The sequence below is a fragment of the Phaethon aethereus genome (assembly GCF_964289735.1).
Source record: "Phaethon aethereus genome assembly, chromosome: 7".
In the NCBI taxonomy this organism is placed as follows: Eukaryota; Metazoa; Chordata; class Aves; order Phaethontiformes; family Phaethontidae; genus Phaethon; species Phaethon aethereus.
This window is the reverse complement of record NC_138583.1, coordinates 20,325,308-20,347,441: the sequence shown is the minus strand read 5'-3', so window position 1 is coordinate 20,347,441 and position 22,134 is coordinate 20,325,308. Positions and strand designations below refer to the sequence as shown.

At 44.5% G+C, this 22,134-nt stretch overlaps 1 protein-coding gene across 1 annotated transcript; it reads right to left on the bottom strand.

Moving 5' to 3' along the window:
* Positions 1-908: 908 nt before the first annotated feature.
* On the bottom strand, positions 909-19,161 carry PKD2L1 (polycystin 2 like 1, transient receptor potential cation channel; the record flags this gene model as incomplete). The annotated part of the gene is made up of 15 exons (XM_082002462.1): positions 909-1,121; positions 2,105-2,252; positions 3,034-3,170; positions 3,401-3,518; positions 3,845-3,966; positions 4,740-4,838; positions 5,525-5,645; positions 7,826-8,007; positions 8,731-8,901; positions 9,248-9,476; positions 10,437-10,661; positions 11,549-11,805; positions 12,953-13,080; positions 14,398-14,511; positions 18,867-19,161. 15 exons carry the CDS (start codon positions 19,159-19,161, stop codon positions 909-911), a joined length of 2,559 nt encoding a protein of 852 aa, XP_081858588.1.
* Positions 19,162-22,134: the final 2,973 nt, after the last annotated feature.

Sequence of the window (22,134 nt, the reverse complement as noted above, 5' to 3'; positions counted from 1 at the left end):
TTTTGCATGTGCTTGAAAAACTAACATTCATCTCATTTTCACAATATTCCTGAACTAAAATGGTGTCAGCACTGACAACTGCAAATAAATTTGTTTCCTTGACAAAAATGAGAATTGTCACAAATTTGTACATACGGTGCTTGTTTTGTGCAGTACCTTGAAATGCAATTTAAGGAGTGTGAAAATAACCAACATAAAGAGATTTTGTAACATCAACAGCTGTGTTAGAAATCATATAACCAGAGGTCTGCTCCCTAACACTCAGACCTCAGACTCTACCACTTACAACTGCTTCCCTGTTTATGATATTTCAGATCTCCTCCCAACTCTCATTGTAGTTATCCAGAGTGTTAGCATCGTCTTTTCTCAACATTTGAATCTAAGGTACAGAGAGGGTTACCAAAGCGTTCTGGAAACAAACTACAATAGAACAAAACTGCTGGTAACCAGGTAAACACAAATAACTAAATTTCTCCTTTCCTTGTCACACTAATTACTATGTTGTTCTTTGTTTACATGATTAGCACATCTTTGTCCTGCAGACAGTTATGTGTGTTGGGAACAAGTTGCAATGTGCCACTCTGGACATAAGTGTTCAGAGTTCTGGGGTTTCTACTATTTGAGAAAGGATAGATAAAAGGCTTAGCATCAGCCTGTTCAGAGGCAGAGAACTAATACAACACTTGGTTCAAAATTTCTACCTACTCCAGAGATACAGGGGCCAGAAGTTCTAGCTCTATGACATTACACATCATTACACTGGAAAAGAGCATCCCTGATTTTTCACATCACCAGTTCCTGGCAATAGTGGCATCTGTGTCCAGCTGCCCTGATTTTTCTAACACTGGGGAAACAACTGATGGTGACTTAGTGCTGCAGGAGGCAGACAGGGAGCACTGGGCTGTTCACTAGAAGCGCACATCAGACTGCACCTGGATGTTCTTGGGCACCTGAGATCCCGGCACACTTGACCTGGGCAAGATAGAGTAGACCCCATTTTGGGAAGAGCTGCCACTCAGGTTGTTTGCCTGTACACATTCCGTTCCCCAGTTTTCTGCTGCTTCTTTCCCCAGCTGGTCTAGGCTCTGGGGGAGCAGCTCTTCCTGACTGGGTTCTTCCTCCTGTGAACCAGAAGAAAAAAAGTGACCTGCATTGTTAGCAAGCTACCAAGAGGTCTAGCAACACTCCAGGAGAGAGACAAGGTGTGCATGATACTTAAATATCCTTCCACACTCTTCCAGAAATCAGTACAACCTGCTCATCTATTAAAGATCCAATATACTGTTTGCTGCAATACACTGATGAATGTACACTCATCCCTTTTCACCCTCTACAAGAACATTCACAGAAATCCCGGGGCAAAGCAAAGCAAACACTGAAACAATCTTTCAGACATGTTCACCTGAGAATTGGGATCCTCCAAACTACTCTTTCAGATGGGAAGGGATCACAAAACTACTCTGCAAAAGAGGCTTCTTTCTGACTCAGCTAGGTCACTGTGTGCTGTTGGACTATTCTCCTTACGAAAGCCATGAGGACATGAAGTAATGACATGGCTCCTGCATGCCTTCGTGCCTTTGACTTTAAAGTTGAAGACCCAAAATATGCTGGTTGACTGAATACAGGCAGTCTTTGGCAAAAGTCACAAGTCTGCAGTGAGGCACTATGGGCACACTGCTAACAATCTTCCACCTCATGTGTGATAAATAATCCACAGGCAACATGTTAAGATCACAGTCCACAACACTATCATGAGCTCGCTCTTGCTGGGAAGAACAGTATGGTCTTTTTTGACATCTGAGGATAAGTAGGCACAAAGAAACTAAGACAAGTGAATTGCATCCACTGCCACAGGAATGAGCTTGGCCTCAAAGGATCTGTAAGGTGTGTTTAAGGGTACCATGGTTAACTGGGGGGACATGAAAGCAAGAAACTTTTTGTCACCCTGCTGGAACAGAAGAGGCTTGATCATACAAAGTGCTGACCCTTTTTGTCTTATGTCAAAGGGGGCTGGGAAAGCAAAGATGATACCAGGTCCATTCACATAGCAGAGCTGGTCACCTACCCTGAAATTGGTTCAAATGTCTGGTGGTGGGCTACCAACCTTGCTAACATTATCCAGCGGCTTGCCCAACAGGTCCTTCCTCTTCAGCTTGTTTCTTTCCAGCACATCCAGCTTGTTCACCACTGCATCAATCTTGGAGCCAATGATGTTTATGGACTGTTCCAGCTGCAGCACGCGTTGCAGGAGGCTGAGGAAGACAGGAAGAGCATTTTCAAGTTTTTTCTTGTGTCGAACAGTAGGATTTGCAGCAGAAATCTTATGAACAATTTGCCACACCTCAAACAGGAGTGAATGCTCCTCATCAGAGAACTCATTCATACCCACTGAAAACAACTGCCCGCTACACTGTTTTCATCTGTAATCAGTGATTCTGCTTAGGATGGATCCCAACAGTTTGGATGGCAATATAATCCCATTATTAAATATTGCATCTTCCTCTCCTTTGAGGGGGGCCCTATGTGGATTGCTCAGTGTTTCTCAGTAGCAGAATCAGGATCTGCTGATTCCCTGTGCTATGTTATCCCATGCTATTCCTGTGGAAGAAACAGTCAAGTGTTATTCTCAGACTTGGAGGATGAAGGCCAACTAGGTTATAAATCAAGGATATTTATTCCCACAGGACCTTCTGTAAAAGTATCTGCTTCCCCTGGCCCGGTTATCCAGGCTACCTTCTGACCTGAAACATGACAGCATATTGCCTGTGGCCAGCTGACAGCTGCAGAAGTTATTCAAGAGGCAGAAAGCAAAATTTCTTAACCCAATCTTTTACAGGAACAAGCAAACTACATTACAGGAACTATCCCAGTTCTCTCCTGACCTGCTCACTTATGCGCGTGCAAGGTAAAAAGGGACAAGATCTTACTGAAACTGCTCAGCACCAATGTAAACAGTTACATCAGGGAAGGAAGCAGCAGGGAATCAGACCCCTCGTTTGCAGAGGGATTAAACTACTGCCAGCACAAACATACACTTGGAACTCTTCTTTGGAGACCCAGCTGGCCATATTGGCATGGTTATTTCTTGCTTCCATGTAGGTCAGATTCTCATCCAGGTTGTTGTCATCATAGGATTTTCCCAAATTTTCAATCTCTGTATTCAGAGCAACCTAGAAGATAGATAAAGAAATTCCTGCAAAGTTGGGTGCTAACTCTGTGTCAGCCTCACTGTGGCTAACACAGAGCTTCACAGGCAGTGATATACTCAGCTGCTGTCCAGGCAGCGTTGGAGCTGTATTTCAGTTGCCTGCTTAGTTTATACCACAAACTCAAAGATTCCTGAGGCTGCTTTTGGCCACCCCTACCAAACAGAGGGTTTCTTTCCTTGCCCTTTTTTTACCCTTTTTGCTTCTAGGTCATGCTTCATCTGCTGTTGCTCCTCTTCATCAAGGATGTGGTTGCCATCTTTGTCGAACCTGGAGAAGGCTGCTGTGATCTCATGGTCTGCATGGCCCAATCTGCAAAAGGATAAAAAGAGGAAGCTCAAGGCACTGAATTACACGGTTAGGTTCTAACAGTGTGGGAGTACACCTTTTGAAATCAGTGTATTGTTTCCTCCTGCCAGTGACAAACCTAAACATCCCAAATGTGAAAGAAATAGCAACACAAACCTGTTTAGAACAGGAGACTAACATGTGAGGAAAGATGATAACTATTTTTTTGAGTCTTACATTGCCCGGATCTGAGCTAACTGCTCTGCCAGCCTTGAAAACTAGAGAATATAAATTACCTGTATGACCAAGAGAAAGGGATAAGCAGGCATCCCTCAATCTGACTCACTTACTCCTTCAAGCTGTTCTTGAAGTCTTCAAAGTCCAATTCTTTTGTTCCATTCTGCAGTGCCTTCTGCACGTCAGAAATCCTCTCCTTCTTCAGCTTCAGCCTCATGAGCGTCCGGTTGTAGCTCTGTTACCAAAGGTGCAAACAGACAACAGAATCATGCAGGCAGAACAGTGAAAAATAGGGCAGAGTGGACAATGCAACATGGGTGAGCAGATGCTAAGTAATACAGGAAGATTTTAAGCTTTCCAGAAGCATAAATACAACACTGTTGAATGAGCCCCATCTCTAAACTAGGATCAGGCCTTCAAGGTGGCACCAACATGGTAGCCAGGGTCTCCATGACAAAGTTTGCTCTCTGCTTTTCTCCTCTCGGTTCTCCCTTTAGCTGAGCTCCCAGTCATCAGCTGTTTAAGATAATTTCTCAAATACTATTCTTTGCAGAACATTGATCCCACAGCACCGAGTTGTGAACTTGTAGGACCTTTTCTGGAATTTGCCCGTGGGAATTCCAGATATACCCCACTAGATTTGCACCACTGTAACATGCTTAGCTTAGCAAAACAGGACCTGCCATTTTGTTGATCAAAGTACACTCTGTTAAGACCTTGAAAGAGCTTTGTCTGGAGACTGTCCTGGGAAGAAAAGTCTCAGAAACACTACTAGCATGCTCAAGTAACAGGATTCCCCCAGCCCCTGCTTTCTCATCTTCCCATTGCCTAAGGGTCTGGCAGCTTGATTTATCCCAGAAAGGAACTGTGACTCCTGTATGCACCAAGAAGGTGGATCTGGAGTTGGCAACCACTGTTTTTCTCTGGGAAATTCCACGGAGGTCAGGGACTTCCTGAAAATGCTTCAGGATTTATCTAGAAAATAGCACAGTTTTCACTATTTGTCACCTGCTTCAAGATGTCTGAGAGCTGCAGCTCATCCTTCTGGCTTGAAAGCTCCTCCTTGACTTCTGAGTAGGTGTCATTGATGATGGCCAGAAACATGTTCTAGAAAAAGGTAAAGAAAAGAGATGAATAACCATGAGGCATCTTGCCTTCTCCAGCAGCAAGAGACAAGCATAACTGTGCAGGGCTCAGTTAAACAAGGAGCTATTTCCACATGGGGTATCCCTTGGGCAAATTAAAGTGTGTGAAGGGAAGGCCTACTTCAGCCACACAGGGCTTTCTCACTGGGGAGGAGGTCCTTGTATTTAAAGCAGTGGCTGAAGGTACATTTGTTCCCAGCTCAAATACCATCTTTGGGAGACCCTCCTGTAAGATCTTAGGTTACATTTGGATTCCTAGCACTGGGTATTCAACCTGGTCATTACGAGCATCCCTCTGCATCCATTGCTGAGGAAGCCAGAGACTGTCCCCCATGCTTTGTTCACTGCCTGCTACAGAGCAGCTGAACTGATCCCCTTGAATTCAGCTACCATGTCAGTGGTATTCCCAGTCAGTTTTAATCTTCACCTTAAAGGGTGTGAATATGGCCCTTAATGGCCCTGATCATCAAATCCCCAACTGCAGTGATGTGGTCTTTCTCTACTTTGGTCTATTCGTACTGCAACACTATCGTAAGAGAACCTTCCTTTCTTGCTAATCGCTGAGTTAGGTGCAGTGCAAATGCTTATCGGGAGGGCTCTCTCCAACACTGCTGTCAATACAGGGGCAAGGAGGGCTTGCTTGCTTACCAGCAGCACAAAGAAAACAAAGAACACATAGGTGACGAAGTAAATAGGCCCAAGGACCCTGTTGGCATTGTCAATGGAATTGTAGTCAAAATCACCAAGAATGATCCGAAACTGGGTGAAGCTGGAGGAGAGCAAAAGCAGAAGGTCACAGAAAGGCACATACCTTTATTCTACCTCCTCAAGCAGTCCTGAGGTGAGCCCTGAACGTGCCTGCAGCCCAGATGGTCACAGGCACAAGTCACAGCAGGGTCTAAGTCACTCAGACTGACTGGTGAGTTAAATGTACCCATAGTATTTCAGGGTGAATGGAGCTGATCTGCTTAGAGCAAGAGCTGGCTGGAAAGTAAAACATTGTTTCCACACAAATTTCTGGTTGTCCAAAGTGCATTTTGGTCTAAACAGGAGTTGAAACCAAAAACAAAACAAAACCAGAATTTTCCCTTATAAAGGCACTTGACTCACTGAAGCCTTCTCTGGCAAGAAAGTTCATGAGACTGTGGACAGGATGTTAGTACTGGACAGTGCTCTTCCACCTTTTGCAATTCATAGCCCCTATAATAAAACAAATTTAAGTCTATTGATCAGAAGTTTTCTTACGTCAGTTATCTCTTGTAGACCCCTTAAAGGCAGGACCTGGATGCCAGAGGTCTGTGGAACACAGGCTGAAAACCGCTGCTGTAGCAAGTAGCTCCCTTAACGTCACACATGGCCTGAAGGACTGTCTGAGACTGAATATCTTAACTTACTTCCCAAACACCTCCTCCTGTGGGTGCTCATCCACCCACTGGTCATCCCCTCCCTCTGGTATCTTCATACATTATCTGTGGGACTTCTCTGGAAATTGATCAGTGAAATGACCCTTGTAAAAAAATATCCTCCAATTAAAAAAAATGAAAGGGGGAAAAAAAGACAGACAGAAAGGCAGACACAGACTGTGAAGCCATGTGCAGGAAAAAGGACCATGAGAGCCCAGAGCCTGAAAATCCTGTCTAAGAAATGCAAAGCTCCATTTCAGATTCCTTGCATTTGGACTATTTAGGAAGTTGGGAATGTGTTCAAGATCTAAGGAAGAGGAATACGGCATTGCTTCCTCTTCTTTGGTTTGAATTGTCCCAATTCAGTGATGCTGAAATCTCTCCTTCCAGTAAGAAATTATTTTTATCTCTTTTGCTTTGAAAATGTCTACTTAATCTTATTTAGACTATTATACAACATATTTTAGAAAACTTCATGCTGAGTTAGTATTAAAATTGGCATATTATATGACTAACATCTTTCAGAAATGAAGCAGAGCTCCTATCTTATAAAAAAAATCAGATGTATTTATAAATAATACAAATATGAAGTTTCTGACTTTTTCATTTCAGTGTTTAAAGCTATCATCTTGATAAGATAAATGTATTAGTTCTGCTTTTCCCTGTGAAAACCCTGTAGCAACAAACAGTATTCCTTCCAAATCTTTGTTTGAACTGAAGTGCACTATCTGATAAAATACAGAAAAGTTTTCATGCAGCTGTTTGTACAGACACTGAAATGATGTGATCAGCAAGTGTATTTAGAAGCCATAGAATTTCAAAACTCGGGAGCTTCTATCTGGGCCTCTTCCTTATTAAAAAAACAAAACAAAACAACCCAAAACAACACTCTGAGCCCACCTCAGAATGCTTGTTTTGAGCTATTTAGTTCTTACCACCAGAGTTAGAGACATTTATCCTAACTAGACCTAAAGCCATCTGCTGGTGTACAAAAACAGGTCTCAGTGACAGTCAGACAGCACCATTCTACTACCTTTATGGACCCACAGCACGTGAGAAAATGACAGAAGGTTCTGCAGAACAGAAACTAAATTATCAGCAGAGCTATGATGGTTTTCTGCAGAAAGATGTTAAACCACTCTGCATTTTGAGTACCCTTGGTTTGCCTAACAACTCCACATCAAGGGAAAGCTGTCCAGACTTTAGCAAACGGAAACTTCTCACTAAAAGCTCCCATGAGAAGGTTGGTATTTCCATTGAATTGTAGGGCTGCAGGGCATCTCAAAGTCTGGTAGGATCAGCTACTGATAAACACCAGACAACCAGAAATCTGTCTGTAACCATCAGTTTTCTCACTGCATTTTTTTGTCTATGAAGGTGTCACAGTTGGAGGACCATGAGCAACTTATTAACCACTGTGGCTTTATTACAATGAGATACAATAAGTGTCTGATTGACATTCAGATTTGCAGGTGGGGGGGGTTGAAAAGTAATTAAAATTCTTTTGATGAAATGATGGAAACATGGTTCTGACTTATACACTTACATGCATTTAACAAAGGTACTGAAGTTTTCCACTTGTGTCCCAAAAAGAAGGTAACCCAGCTGGGCATAGGCAAAGAAGACAATGAAGAACATAATGGCAAAGCCCAGGATGTCTTTGGCACAACGTGCCAGTGTGGAGGAGAGCTGGGTCATTGTTTTGTTAAAGCTAATATACTTGAATATCTGCAAGAAGAAAGAACAGGGAAAAAGTTAGATCAAACCATCAGCTAGGTCAGTCTCTCTCATACCTGTGCATGTTTGTTAAGGCAAGAAGATCACTATAGTACCAAAGCACTGAGAAGATAGCCAGGCTAGGGGAATGGTGGTATAGTGTTCAGGATATTTGCCCAGGTATGCTACCATCTTCCTGCGGTATCATAAACATATGACTTTGTTCCCTGTGTCAAAGGAAAATATGAAGAGGGACTGCTATAAGGACAAATGTCTTGATGCTAATGAGGAGTCACAAGTACAGTGTGGCTTTCCATCATGCCAAAATGCTTTGGTTGAAATGCAAAGTCCATGCCACCAGATGAGTCATTTCCAATTGTTGGGTGACCATCGTGAAAGGGAAACATGGTTTGCCAGATTATCCTCCAAAATACTAAAATAGTACAGGATGGACAAAGTTATGTTGTACTCAGCATTTTCTAAAACCACTTTTACACCACAACATCTGACTTTGTCTCCCTGTCTGTTATCTCCAAATAACTGGCCTCCAAATGCAAGGTGAAAAGTTGTCTAGATTTACTGCAAAACAGATCATGTGAGTTTGAGGAAAATCCTTCTCTGTTATATAGCTATTACCCTCATTCACTCAGAGGGATGGAAGAGTCAGCCCCCAAGCTATCTAGAGGAAGAGATCTGAGACTGGAAGCCTGGCATCTCCCAGACCCCCTACAATACCTTGATCCAGGCAAAGAATAAGTTGACTGCATTCATGTTGTTGTACTGTGTCTGCCAGAATGCCAGGAACTCGAAGTCTGCATAGGTGTCAGGGTGTTTCAGCAACTCTCCCAACAGCCTGTTCACCTCAATGGTGCGAAAGATGTGAAACCCAATAGCGACGATGGAGAGCTGCAAAGAGGAAGAGTCTGCAGTGACTGCTGTGCCTATGCTTTCCACAAAAATTAGTATCACACTTCACAACTGCAGTCTACTGGTGGGAGATGGAAATAAGGTCTTAATGCGCTGAATGGTGCCCTGACTTCACAGCCTCTCAGGCATCTCTAAAGAAAACAATTTCTCCTAACAACTGATAGAAGAGCATATGCCCATTTACTCCGTAGTTCATTTTGTTATTGGAGAAAAAGATGTGCCAGCTCTTGTCTTACCTAGACCATTTTCCCCATTCCTTCATTTGCCTTGGCTCTTATACCTCTCTGCCATTGGTCTCCCCAAAAAAGCGTGCAAGGATCCTCACCAGAATGACAACCACATCCAGAATGTTCCAGATGCTGGTGAAGTACTGAAACTTATGGATACGCAGCTCCAAAATCTCCTCCACCACATAGTAGAAGATGAAGACACAGAAGACAATTTCACAGGCAATGATGAAGAAGTCCCATGCGCTGACATATCGTATAAGCTTGACTGTCCGGATTTGCCAGGAAGGAATGGCACCACCAGTGGCTGGAAACTCAACCACTAACCTTGAAGGGGACAAGAAAACTCTGATACTTGCAAAAAGGGGGACAGAGGCTCTTAGATAATTTTGAGAGGCATCAAACCTGAGCATGAGCTATCCACCAAACCATGAGTGGAAGAGTTGTGCATGTGTTTATGCAGCCTTATCTCTGCTGCTTCACTGCCCATGACAGGAAAGGGTGAAAGGTGAAGAGAAGCATGACTGGTTATGGCAGGAAGACCAAGTCTTCTTACTAATCTATGCAACATCTACTGACACCACTCAGTCTTACCCCCGTAGTGGACAGTATTAAAATATTTGCATTCTAAGAAACTGTGGCATTGTATTGGGTCTGGCTGAGATGGAGTTAATTTTCCCCATAGCAGCCCTCATAGTGCTGTGCTCTGCAGTGGTAGCTACAGAGGTGTTGATAATGCACCAGTGTTTTGGCTACTGCTGAGCAGTGCTTGCACAGCATCAAGGCTGTCTCTCCAACGTTCCCCTCTTGCCAGTAGGCTGGGGGTGGGCAAGATCTTGTGAGGGGACACAGCCAGGACAGCTGACCCAAACTGACCAAAGGCATATTCCATACCCTATGATGTCTGCTCAGCAATAAAAGCTAAGAAAAGGGATGGGGCGGGGGTGGTATTCGTTATTACAACATTTGTCTCCCAGAGCAACTGCTATACAGACTGAAGCCCTGCTTCCCGGGAAGTGGCTGGACATCGCCTGCTGATGGGAAGTAGAGAACAAATCTTTTGTTCTCCTTTGCTTCTGTGCAAGGCCTTTCCTTTTGCTTTATTAAACTGCCTTTGTCTTGACCCGCAATGGTTTTTTACATCTTATTTTCTCCCCCCTCCCCCATTCTGCTGAGGAGCAAAGTGATAGAGCAGCTTGGTGGGCACCTGGCATGTAGCCAAGGTCCAGTCACCTGCACTGAGAAAGAAATGAGAGGCAGAAGAGTAGTCAGTGGGACCCTGCTTACCTCAGAACGCAGAACAGATTGATATTTGCATTATACACAGAGAAATCAACAAAGACAACTCGTGTCCCCCGATCCAGCCACCGCTTCTCCTTCAAGACTTGCAGGGCTTCAGCACTCTCTTCTCTGGTCAGCTTGAGGTCTATGTAGTATCCTCCCCCACTGTAACTGGTTAGTCTTCCCCAGTGAGATGAGCCACCCAGCTCCTCCTCAGAATGGTACCTCCACCTGCAACAGGCAAGCCATAAACAAAGGCATAACCATCCTAGTCTTGGATATGACCTTGTAGCCAAGAGAAATTAGACTATATCTTCAAGGGACAGAGCAGTTTCTAATTAAAGAGTTGGCACTTAATTTCTGTTCCGTATCTGAGCTTATATCAGTTCTTCATTATTGATAGATTTCTGATGCAGTGCTTCCTAGCAGTGACAAAACATGGCTTGCGATACTATGGAGGGAAAATTCTACAGGTTCCTTGGCTATGCCGCAATCTTGTTTGAATGGAGGTTACTCTCAGGATCTGCTGTATTGCCTCCTACCATGTTGCACACAACCCTCTGCTTAGAACACACTTGAATCTTATTTCCTTACGAACAATAGCTTCTTGTTCACAGACCAAGATTCATGCAGCAAGCAAAAAGTTATTAAACTGCAGCTACCTCAGATTATTATAGAGAAATAGGTTTTTCAAGACGAAAGAGATACAATCCCTTCTCTCTGGCTCCTGAAATCCAGGAAGGAAAGCAGATAGCATCATCCGTTTGATAGATCTGATCCCAGAGTTTTCTATTTATCTTCATCCTCCTAAAAACAGACAACAATCCCTACCTAATTCTCCACTGGATTTTTCATGGCTTTCCCAACAGGTTTCACTGTGACACTCATTCTGTTGTGCTTTTCCTCAAAGAGACACTTGGCCTTATTGATAGACAAAAACGACTTGCTGCCACTGGCTGCAAGGGGAATTCCAGCCTTATATGAAAAACTCAACTCTGGTGTCCTGTGGCTCAGCAGATCTTATTTTAACTAAAAGAGACTAATTTGGGGCAACTAAAAAAAAAAAACAGAAAGAAATCACAGATTTTCTAATCCTGAACAGCAGAAGATGTACTTACGCTGTTCCATTGATGAGTCCAAAGGACATCCTTTCTTCCTTGTCTTCTGAGTATACATCATAGCAGCCTGAGATTTCCTCCTTGAAGTCATCATGGACCACACAGGAATTGTTCTTCACCTTCAGTTGTCGCATGCGTGGGACACCGAGTAGCAGGTTCTCATAATAGATGTATGACTGGGTGCCATGCGCTGCCAGGGACTCGTTGTTATACCACTTTGTCCAGTAAAGATTATCCAGAAGGGGCCCTTGTGCAAACTGCAAGAGGGGGAGAGGAGAACAACTTCTTCATGTCCTCCTTATATCAGAGGAATTTTCTTGGCCTGGGCTTGAGATAGTAAGACCTGACCCACCCCTCTCTACTCCCCAAGTTGGAACGTAGCATATATCCAACACAGGCTTCTACTAAAGGCAGGGAAAGAGCAGCGACGGTGGAGGGATGCTGGGCAGCAGGGTTGTTGGCTTCTCGCAGGCTTGTAATAACGATTGCTGCACCTTGTTGGGTTAGTGAGGAGGCAAGGGACCTGCAAGCCTCTTTTTCCCTTCTACCTCAGTGAGCACAAGTCTCAAGCAATTGTCCTGGCATGAGGTGCAAATTACGAAAAGGGGGTGTGCCAGTACCCTGGAAACAGTGGGGGGAAAACAATAGTGCCATAGTTCATTTTCCTTTTTTAATACAGCAGGAAAAGACAAGGCTAACTGACAAATTATTTGTCAGACTGTCAGAGATAAGTGGTTGCAATATCTCAACAACATTCACTGTGGCTCATATTATTCCTTCACCAGTTCTTTGACAGAAATGTTTTAGACCCTAGGCATCTTTTCCTCTCTTTATTCTCTTTGATAAAAGCCAGTGCCAATTTTAATTCAGCTTCTTCATAAAAAAATCTATAGATCAGCCCAGCCCATGCAAGAATTACAGGCAGGTTAAGTGTGCTGTTCCCACAATTGCCCATGAAAATGGAGATAGTCTTATTACTAAAACATTGGACTGTAGGATTCAAAGCCATTTCTACCGCAAGGAAACCTGGAGTAAGTCACTTGCCCTTCCCAGGCCAGTACTCCCTATTTGTGCAATGAGCATCATATCACAGCAATTTTTTCTGTTATGTCCTGCCCGTCTAGCTGGTAAGTTTCTGGGGAACAGACTCTTCTGGTCACACACAACACTTAGCCTTAGCCTAGCCAGTATCCTGGCCACAGTGCTCAGAGGGATAAATAATATTTTTGATCAGTGGATATTTTGCATGCAGATGATACTGTAACTATTGCTAGTAGCTGGCAAAAGTTTGTAGCAACAAAATGCCTTGCTGAAAGCAGTAGGGAGCACATTCAGAGGGAACTGAGTATCCCAGTCTAGCTGAGATTTCCAGGGCTCCCTATGCTGGGCCAGACTTGTACTCACCACCCAGAAGTCAGCCATGCTACTGATGGACTGGAAGGAGACACGGCCATCTGTAGAGGTCTGCAGGAAGAGCTCAGACATCACTTTGGTGTAGTAATAGGCATTGGAACTTGTCATTCCATATGTCACTAAGAGAAGAGACAAGAAGAGGGTCCGCCCTTATACCTGAATATTGGAGCCTGACACAGATATATACATATAAACACTTTCTGTGTAGCTTGTACTATCACAGGTAAGCTGAACAAGGCACAAGAGAAGAAACCTTGGGAACTCTAATGATACTACTTCCGTCTTTGTTAGGGATTTACAAATTTATCTGTTGCATGTTCCAGAATTTAAACTGTCAGACTGACAGATTATAAGAGTTTACAAGCCAGAGAAGACGATTGAATGATGCAACTGAACATCCTGGGTAACAATTTTTTTCCTCAGACAAAATTTCTGAAAGAACTTTTCTTTCTCAGAATAAAGTCCATGATCTGTATTTTGCAGAGACCACCCCATTTTCCCAAGAGGAAAGCTCCAGTTAAGTTCTAATCTACCAAGAAACCTCAAACAGGAGCAGGCTCTAACTTCCCTGAACATGTTGTTTCAACTCTCCAGTGCTCCTTCCTGCAGAAAAGCATCCATCATGGTGATCACTAAGAACACGTCCTGCTGTTGAAAGGGTTCCATGAATATAAAGCAGCTGACATTCAAGAGACACCCCCCTCCCCTACTTCCGGATGAGTCAGTATGCGACCACACTGTGTGTGTGTCTTGGTTCTTTAGGAATAGTGACTGAAGCATTACCTCCCCGTGCCAGTGTGATAGTAACTCAGGTTGGTATTGTCTGTCTGTCTATCCTGCCACAGGGTCCATGAAATATAATCCTCTTCACTGTCCTATGCCACAGGTGCTCATTTGCGATAATGAATGAACCTTCCCAAAAAACAAACAGCCATTGTTTTACCCACACAAAGCCCATTACCATTCAGTACAGGGATGCAGTAAATCCATCCAAGAAGAACAGTGTGAGCTGCCATCTGCTTTATCACCTCAGCCACACCTCCAGTCTCAGGGGGGAAAATCTCTGACACAATCCTGTGTCTTTGATCCCAGGAAGTTTCTAGAGCTGCTTTCTGGGTCTTAAACATTTGCTGTGAAACTAAGAAAAGACCCTGGGCAGATTCTTCCAAATCAATGACTAGAACTGATAATGTGGATCAGAAAATACCTCTTGGACCTAACCAATATCAATTAGGTCTAGAGCAATACTCAATTATTTTACTTCTGCGTGCAGCAGCTATTCTGTAGGTTAATGACACACCTGCTTGCTGCAGTGACTGCATGTACAATAAATTAAACACCTACAACAGAGTGAGGAAGTCTAATAATAAAACCTCATGTTATTCCCCTCACACCACACACAGAAAGGACACCTATGAGATATGACAGTAACTTACGCAGACAGATGTCCACCAAGAACACAATATAGACCAGCAGCTCTCGCAGTGTGGTCTTTACATAAAGCTCTCTGTTTTCAGCTGTGTTCTCAGTCAGCGTGGTGCCCCACAGACCTGTTGGGTGTAAAGAAGGAATTGGAGAGTTTTGATGGCCATTCTCAAAGGCCATGTGAGGAGTTACAGTCCCGTGCCCAAAGAACACTGTTGGGAGTTGGATTTTTGACACTTTTCAAAGCTAAACCACTTTTCATTTCAAAACTTGACTAAAGGCTGTAAAAATGTGTTAAATAATCCCTAAAAAGAATCATTCCAGTGTGAACAAAGGATTTGGGGCTGACTGAAACTGAAATATGCTGGCTTTCTTATTTTGCTAAATCACTCTCCAGTTTTCTGTTTGAGTTCAATGTGGACTGATCTTTTCATGCCTGTTTTTCAGCTTATTCTTGGCAGAAATTCAGTCTATGTCACAGGTACTCTGGAAACCACAGAATTTCATTTCAGTCATTCATGTGCCAACAGCTGACCTTCTGATAGGACTTTGATAACAGAACTGCATCTGATGTTAGCTTTACAACTATTAGTCCTCTTAGTGTATATTGAACCATCAGGCCCCAAATATTTGTCTCTTGCTTACCTACAAGCTCTTGCAGATTTCTTGTAGGTCATAAGAATCAATCATATAACCCAACTCAATATTTTCAGAATAAAAATTGGAGCCAAATTTTCTTCAGGATATCTGTCAATGGACTTCTACTGACTTCAATACAGTTATGTCAAATGCACCAGCTAGTGATCTGATTTCTTCACACAGTGAAAGCAACTCATTAAACGTCACCAGGGTTGATCAAAAAACAGAGAAACACTTTCTTTAAAAGGAGCCTTGATATTTTGGGTTTGATGAACCGCCCAATACCATTAGTGTATTTGTTTGTTCTTATTGTAATGGCTTTCTGTTGTGATTTCTGAAATGCTTCTGAAGTTGAAAGGCGTAAGAACTTCCACTTGAAAGCCTAATGATGGAAGCTATGTCAATAATACCCATAGTCTTGCTACTTTCTGCAGCTCCTAGAGAGCTCAGCCCTGATGCCCGTACCCAGTGCTATGCAACAATCATCCTCCTGCAAGCCAGGATCAAAGCTGATCAAAGGCCACACATTTGAAGTCGTCTGTGGCAGAAGATGAAGCACTTTTTTTTCCTAGAACAAGCAAAAGTGGTATAGTGCCTGTGCGCCTTTACTCCTATCCTTTCGATAGCTCTTTGGTATCTCAATAGATTAGAGAGGCTTTTTGCACCATCAGCCACCATAGTGACTGTTGCAGCATCCACCCTCACTCCTGGACAGACAAACCAATAGCCTGTTCTGGACATGCCAGACCAGCAACAGAAATGAGAGCCTGGAGAAAATATGGATTAACACCTGTGCAGGAGAGAATAGCATGTGGTCTACAGGAATCTCCACATCAGAGGAAAACAAGGGGAAACAACCCAGCCACCTGTTCAGGTCACTTTTAAATGACTCCATCTCTAGATATAACTACATCACAATCTTTTAACAGGTTTGTTTTTCCAGGAGGCAGGGAACCCCTAATAACCACGTTTGGAACAGAGGCACAGACTTTCTTTGCTTTGGGAGTAGAAGTCTGCTTGGGAACACCTAAATTCAGGGACACTCAAATATCGTTGAAAACTTGTTTCAGAGACTTGTCCAAAATTATACAACCATGAAGCTGGTCCAGTACCCTTTCAAATTGCATCCAGTAATTGTAAGACTATATCAGCTGATGTTTTGTTTCAGCTGTATCTTTACGAAATATGCCATGGAAATATACCACCTCATACATGAAGCATGTGCCCATCTGTGCCTCCTTTGGCACCACCTGCCCCCTCAGGGATGCAGCTATTTTGAACATGACATTTGGAATAGAAGGATACTCAAGACCAGAAAACATCCAGGCCTCCTTATGGCATCTTGCATGACCATACAGCAGTCACAAGGCAGAGCAAAGAAAAACACCTCAGAATCTAGAAAACAGTCAATCAATGCAATTTGTTTGTAATTCTTTCCTTCCTGCTAGTAACAAGTTACTGATAAGAATTAATGGCAACATCTACATTATCTTCTGAGGCTGCTTTTAAACCAGACTTGTGACCTAGGTGAGTGACTAGCTCATGGTCCTAGGTATAGCTGGAGATCCTCTTCCAAAGGCAGTGAGAAGCTGGGTGTCCCTCATCAGTCACTGTGCCACCCAGATACCCAGCAAAGTGTGTCTGTAGGCTGGCCATGAAACAGCTGAGGCGGCAGGAGGTAGGCAGGAACCAGAGGACACAGAGTTGCTTAGATGCAGTTTAGAGAGGAACAGTCCTGAGCAGTGGCACTACGAGCAGCAGCTACTCACTTGTAGTCCAGCCCAGTAGCTGGTGAGGACAAGAAAAAAACTCAATAAGCCAACTATGACCAGTAGCCCAGAAGAGCTATGGACACGTAATCCCAAGGAATGGTTTTTAAGCAAAAAAAAAAACCCCCCAAAACCACAAGCTGTCCTTGGCTAAGCAACTTACCTTTACTACCTCCATTTTCCATGTGAGACACTAAAGTGATTAAGTGGAAGAGGAAGGTAAGAACTAGCAATATTTGGGGAGGTAATGAAAAATTTTAAGCACTTAGTAAAGATGCCAAGGAAGGATGCAAATTCTTCAAGCAAAAATTCCCCACCTCTGTGAGGCTGATAGAGGCCTTTCTTCTACCTGCGCTGGCCTTTGGAGCTCATCTTCCCAGCTCTGGTCTATCCTACAACCCTATTTACCACCCTTGCTGGCAGAACACACTGCTGCAACAGTAATAGAGGAAGGAAATGCTGTAGTGTCCTGAACAGGTATCACAGAATCATTAAGGTTGGAAAAGATCTTTAAGATCATCAAGTCCAACCGTTAGCCCGCCACCACCATGCCCGCTAAACCATGTCCTGAAGGGCAACGTCTACACATTTTTTGAACACTTCCAGTGATGGTGACTCCACCACCTCCCTGGGCAGCCTGTTCCAGTGTTTGACCACTCTCTCAGTAAAGGAAGTTTTCCCAATATCCAATCTAATCCTCCCTTGGTGCAACTCAAGGCCAGTTCCTCTCATCCTATCGCTAGTTACTTGCGTATTTATTTGTTTGAAGAAGAGACCAACACCCACCTCACCACAACCCCCTTCCAGGTAGTTGTAGAGAGCGATAAGGTCTCCCCTCAGCCTCCTCTTCTCCAGACTAAACCACCCCAGTTCCCTCAGCTGCTCTTCATAAAACTTGTTCTCCAGACCCCTTACCAGCTTCGTTGCCCTGGTGTATTTTCATTTGCATGCTCCAGTTTCAACCCTGGCATCTCACAAATGGAATTTTGAAATATGGAATTGTTTTTCCTTTTAAGTCTCAAACAATAAAACAGGTAAATGATACACTGCCCCCGAGTGATCCATAACAACTGACCAAGCCCACCCAGCATTGCTCCCAGGCCAGGAGAAACCTCTAAAGCCTCAGTTCTGGCTGCCATGCAAATTAATAGCATTAGACTGTAATTGCAATGAGAAATAAGAAAGAATTGATCATAGAGGGGCTGTGCAATTCAGGACCAGGCTATACTGTTATTCACTCACATGTACTGCTAGAGAATACAGCTCTGAGAAAGGTTCTTGCCTTCCAAGTTAGGAAGAAAAGACACATTGGCAAGAAAATAATAATTTCCACAAGAAATACAGTTTCTTGCTTTGTCTTCCCTGTTTTTACAGCATTAGGACTTTATGCCTTCTATAAGAAACTGTTCAACAAATGCTCTTGCCCAGGGTTATATCCTTACAGGAGACCTAACTTGCTCCCAGGTTTTTGATTTCCTCTGAATAAGCCTACATAATATTTGATTCCCCTTTGTCTTTTAACCTGGAAATTAACACCTCTTTCTTTCAGCTGTCTTCAAGCAAAGTCTGGTTTGATACATTCTTGTTATCCTCTGCATTTCAGTCCTGACAGTGCTAGATTTTCTCTGGTGGATATTTATATCAGTTCTTAAGTTACTGTAACACAGTACCCCTCCATCTAGAAAATGCACAGAAAAGACAGAATAGCCTCATCACCAGTGACGGTTCCTGTGGATTCAGGACACCTAAGCTCAGTCCAAAGTTCTGCCAACAGATTCACTGCATGACGCTGAGCACAGCACTAAGTCTGTCTGTACCTCCTGCCTTGTAGTAAAGGTAACAGGATTGCCTTGAGCTACAGCAAGCCACACGGAATGAGGATGCTCCTTCCTGGTGAGCCAGAGATGATCCCTGGAGTAATGCTAGTCCATGTTGAACGGGTTCCTGGGCTACACAGACATCATGGGGTTTCTACCTTCTGCATCCCCACACTCACACAACACCCCTCCCTCCCCTCCATCACTCTTCCTGAGGACTAGTATATCCTTCCTAGTGAGGTGACAGAGATTTACCTCGGATGCCTCTGAAGATGTAGAAGCAGCACTTGAGGAAAGGACTTGTCTTCCCATCCACAGCTTTGCTTTGCTCTTCCTGATAGGGCAGAGGATCCCCCACCTCTTCAAAGTTCTCATAGGGATTCTCCAGGATGGACTTGGGGTTGTAGATGGCTCGAATCTTCAAGGAGGTAGAGGGAGAGCCATTGTAAACAGGATTGTCCCAAGCTTTCTTCCCCAATGCTTCCAGTTCATGCTCCTCTGAAGCTCCGAAATGGCTCTCAGCTCTGTTGTTTAGGCAAGACGTGCTCATAGCTAGTCACTGTCAGCAGAAATACTTTTTAACTGGAATTGTGAAGATTGCCTGCCCAGGCTGGAGTTGTAAGTTAGCAGAGAAAGAATCAGTCAATGCCAAAGCGCTTGTCAGCCTCAACAGCACAGGAGCAATCACACCCTCAGCTTCCCACAGATAGCACACCTCCTTTCTCTCTTTTATACCAGCTCAATCGGTGACACCCATCAGAGGGCTGGTACTACGCGTTGTTAGGAACCACCATCTATTAGCAGTCCTGGGAACACCAACACAGCCAGGAGATCTTCTCTGCTTCCCAAGGGAGATAACAGACCCGGAGGCCACCGTGGGAAGCAGAAGCTCCTAGAAGACGGCCCCTGAGTTGAGGCGGGGGTGGGGGGAGACAAGAAGAGGAGGTGGCTGGGATTTAATTGGACCCCTCAGGCTGCCTGCAGCCCAGAGCGGCTCCAGGTGAGGCTCCGGTGCGGCGCGGCGCGGGCTGGGAGCCGCCGTGGGACCCTGTGCCAGCGCCGCTGGGCAGAGGGGCGGGACGGAGAGCCTTTGCTCCGGGGGTCGGGGAAGTCCTGGCTTCTAAGAGCAGAACGATCCCCGGCGGCGGCAGGTGGCGCTGGCAGCTCGCCCCGGGCAGCTCGCCCCGGGCAGCTGCCTGCACTCGGGCTCGGAGGCACTGCAATCCGTTTGCCAAGCATTGCGGACACTTCGGGAAGAAGCAGGATTTTGGTCTAAAACGTGATCCCGGTCAGCGTTTCCCCAGCATCCTCTTTGCTAGCTCATTCTTAAAAGCAGGAGTAAAATACGGGAATAAACTTTTAGTGTTCGTTTTGGAAAACGGGGGCTGGAGCCTTCTGCTTTTGCAGAATTCCCGCAAGCCCTGCAGTGCCTGCTGGCCCTGAGGCAAACCTGAGAAAAAACAGGATTATACCAGGCAAAACTGGAAATAATAATACTAGGCGTTGCCAGCATTCCCCCGTGGCCAGCAGCAAGAAGTAGCCTCATGCCCCACAGGTGCTTGGAGGCCTGTGGCTGTACCCCTGGAGGGGAGGATCAGGTGATGGCTTAACCCTGGGATGACAGTCCTGTCTTGCCAGCAAGACAGTAAATGAACATATAGCCTGAGCCTGATCCCTCCTCAGGTCTGAATATGTAACTTGGAAGAGGTGCTTCTCCACAAGTACTAATAGTAGCTATTTTTCTGACATTACCCAGGGAAGCAACATGATTCTTGCACCTGTAGGACCACAGGGCTCAAAGGGACAAGCAAGGGTATTTTCTCTGAACTATAATGTTCATACAGGTGATGTTGCCAGGCCAGCTGAGATGTCCCCTAGATGCCACCTGCCTGATGATGGTGTTGAGCTACTTGAACAACAGTGAGGTAAAACACAGTTTGTCACAGGGCACTAAGAGGGCAGCAGCTGGTTAGAAGGTTACTGCAAGTCTGGACTGGATGCTTGGACTGAGTTAGATGTTATTAGGGCTTGTCATGTTTTATTACTCCCTAGCAAAATGAGAGTGGTGGAATGGAGTCAATGGGGTGAACAGATGGAAAGCATTTGCAGAGCTCTCCAGCAGCTGGAATTCTGAGGGATGAGACCTCAGTGAAAGGCCACATGCCAGGGCCAGGCATCCTGTCGCACCCCCGAGACCATACAGCAGATAAACCTGCCCACAAGCAAGCAGATGGCTTACGGTGCAGTGCTGGTGCTTCAGGGGAGCATGCAGGTTTTTTCCACAGTGCATGTTTTGCTGCCTGTGCCATAGCAGCACCTCACATCACATCACATCCGTCAGGGCCCAGGTATATCACAGATCTGCCTTCTCACTGGCTAGAGCACAGCTCTCAGGTGGTGAGATGGCAGACTTTGAGACTCTGTGTTGAAAGACTGAGTTGCCCACCTAGCCCAGAAGACAGGTCACATCTGCGTCACCTGGTTTTGCCTAACAAAAGGCAGAACAAAGAGCACCCTATAACTAAGGAAATGCAATGCTTTGCAGGCAGGCTGGGGTGGCTCATTCATTTATGCAGGTCTGTAAAGGTCCTTTTTCAGACAGTAAATTTGAACTGTACTGTTGTGCATGCTTCAGTTTTGGACAGGAGTTTAGGCGGGGCTGGAGTTGTCTATCTGGTTTGCAAAATGGTACAAGCACTTCCTTGCTAGGAGGCAGGATACACATTTGCATAGGAAGCTGCCTCATTTTACATTAGATGGTGCAGGGAGACTTGTCAGGGAGAATATGACCCAAAACTTAGGATCTCATGACGCTATGTGTTGTCCTCTGTGGTGTTAGATGTAAAACTATGTGGAGCACCAGTATTTGCTGTCTAAGGAGGGACGCAAGTCTGAGAGCATCTTTCAGCCCTCACCTCATGTCTTTATTCCTTACAGCACCTTAGGCCTTATTCACCAACCTTTTATTCTTATGAAAACCAGCCAATAGAATTTCTCTTCTCCATTCTTTTTTTCCGCCCTCTTTGTCAGGGTCCATTTTTCAGCAGACTTAGAAGAAACCTTTCAGAGGTACCCAGGGAGGACTGTTTTGAAAACCAGAAACCACCATCACAGTGGGGTTCAGCATATTAGGATAAGGCAAAGGAGCACAGCCCCAGAAGTTTTCCTGTCAATAAATTCCTTAAAATACAGTGTGGGTCAGAATAGTTTCTGGGCTGACCACCCATTCACTGCACAGAAAGGTTCCCCAAGCAGAAGGACAGCAGTAGGACTGCTCACACCCAGCTACAGGTGAACAAGAAAGATCATTTTTATTCACTGCATTTACAGTAGAGGAACTCCAGGCTTGCTGCTCCCTTTTTCGCTGGCTTGTTTCTAAGAGCCAGTTCTGATACTCTGAGGGTAGCCTGGAAATTTGTCCTGGGTTCAGAAGCAAGTAACAGGAAACAACACAGTAAGTGTTCTGCGGTATAAAAAGCCACTGTGAAGCAGAGGCAATTTGTTCATTGTGACCACAGGGATG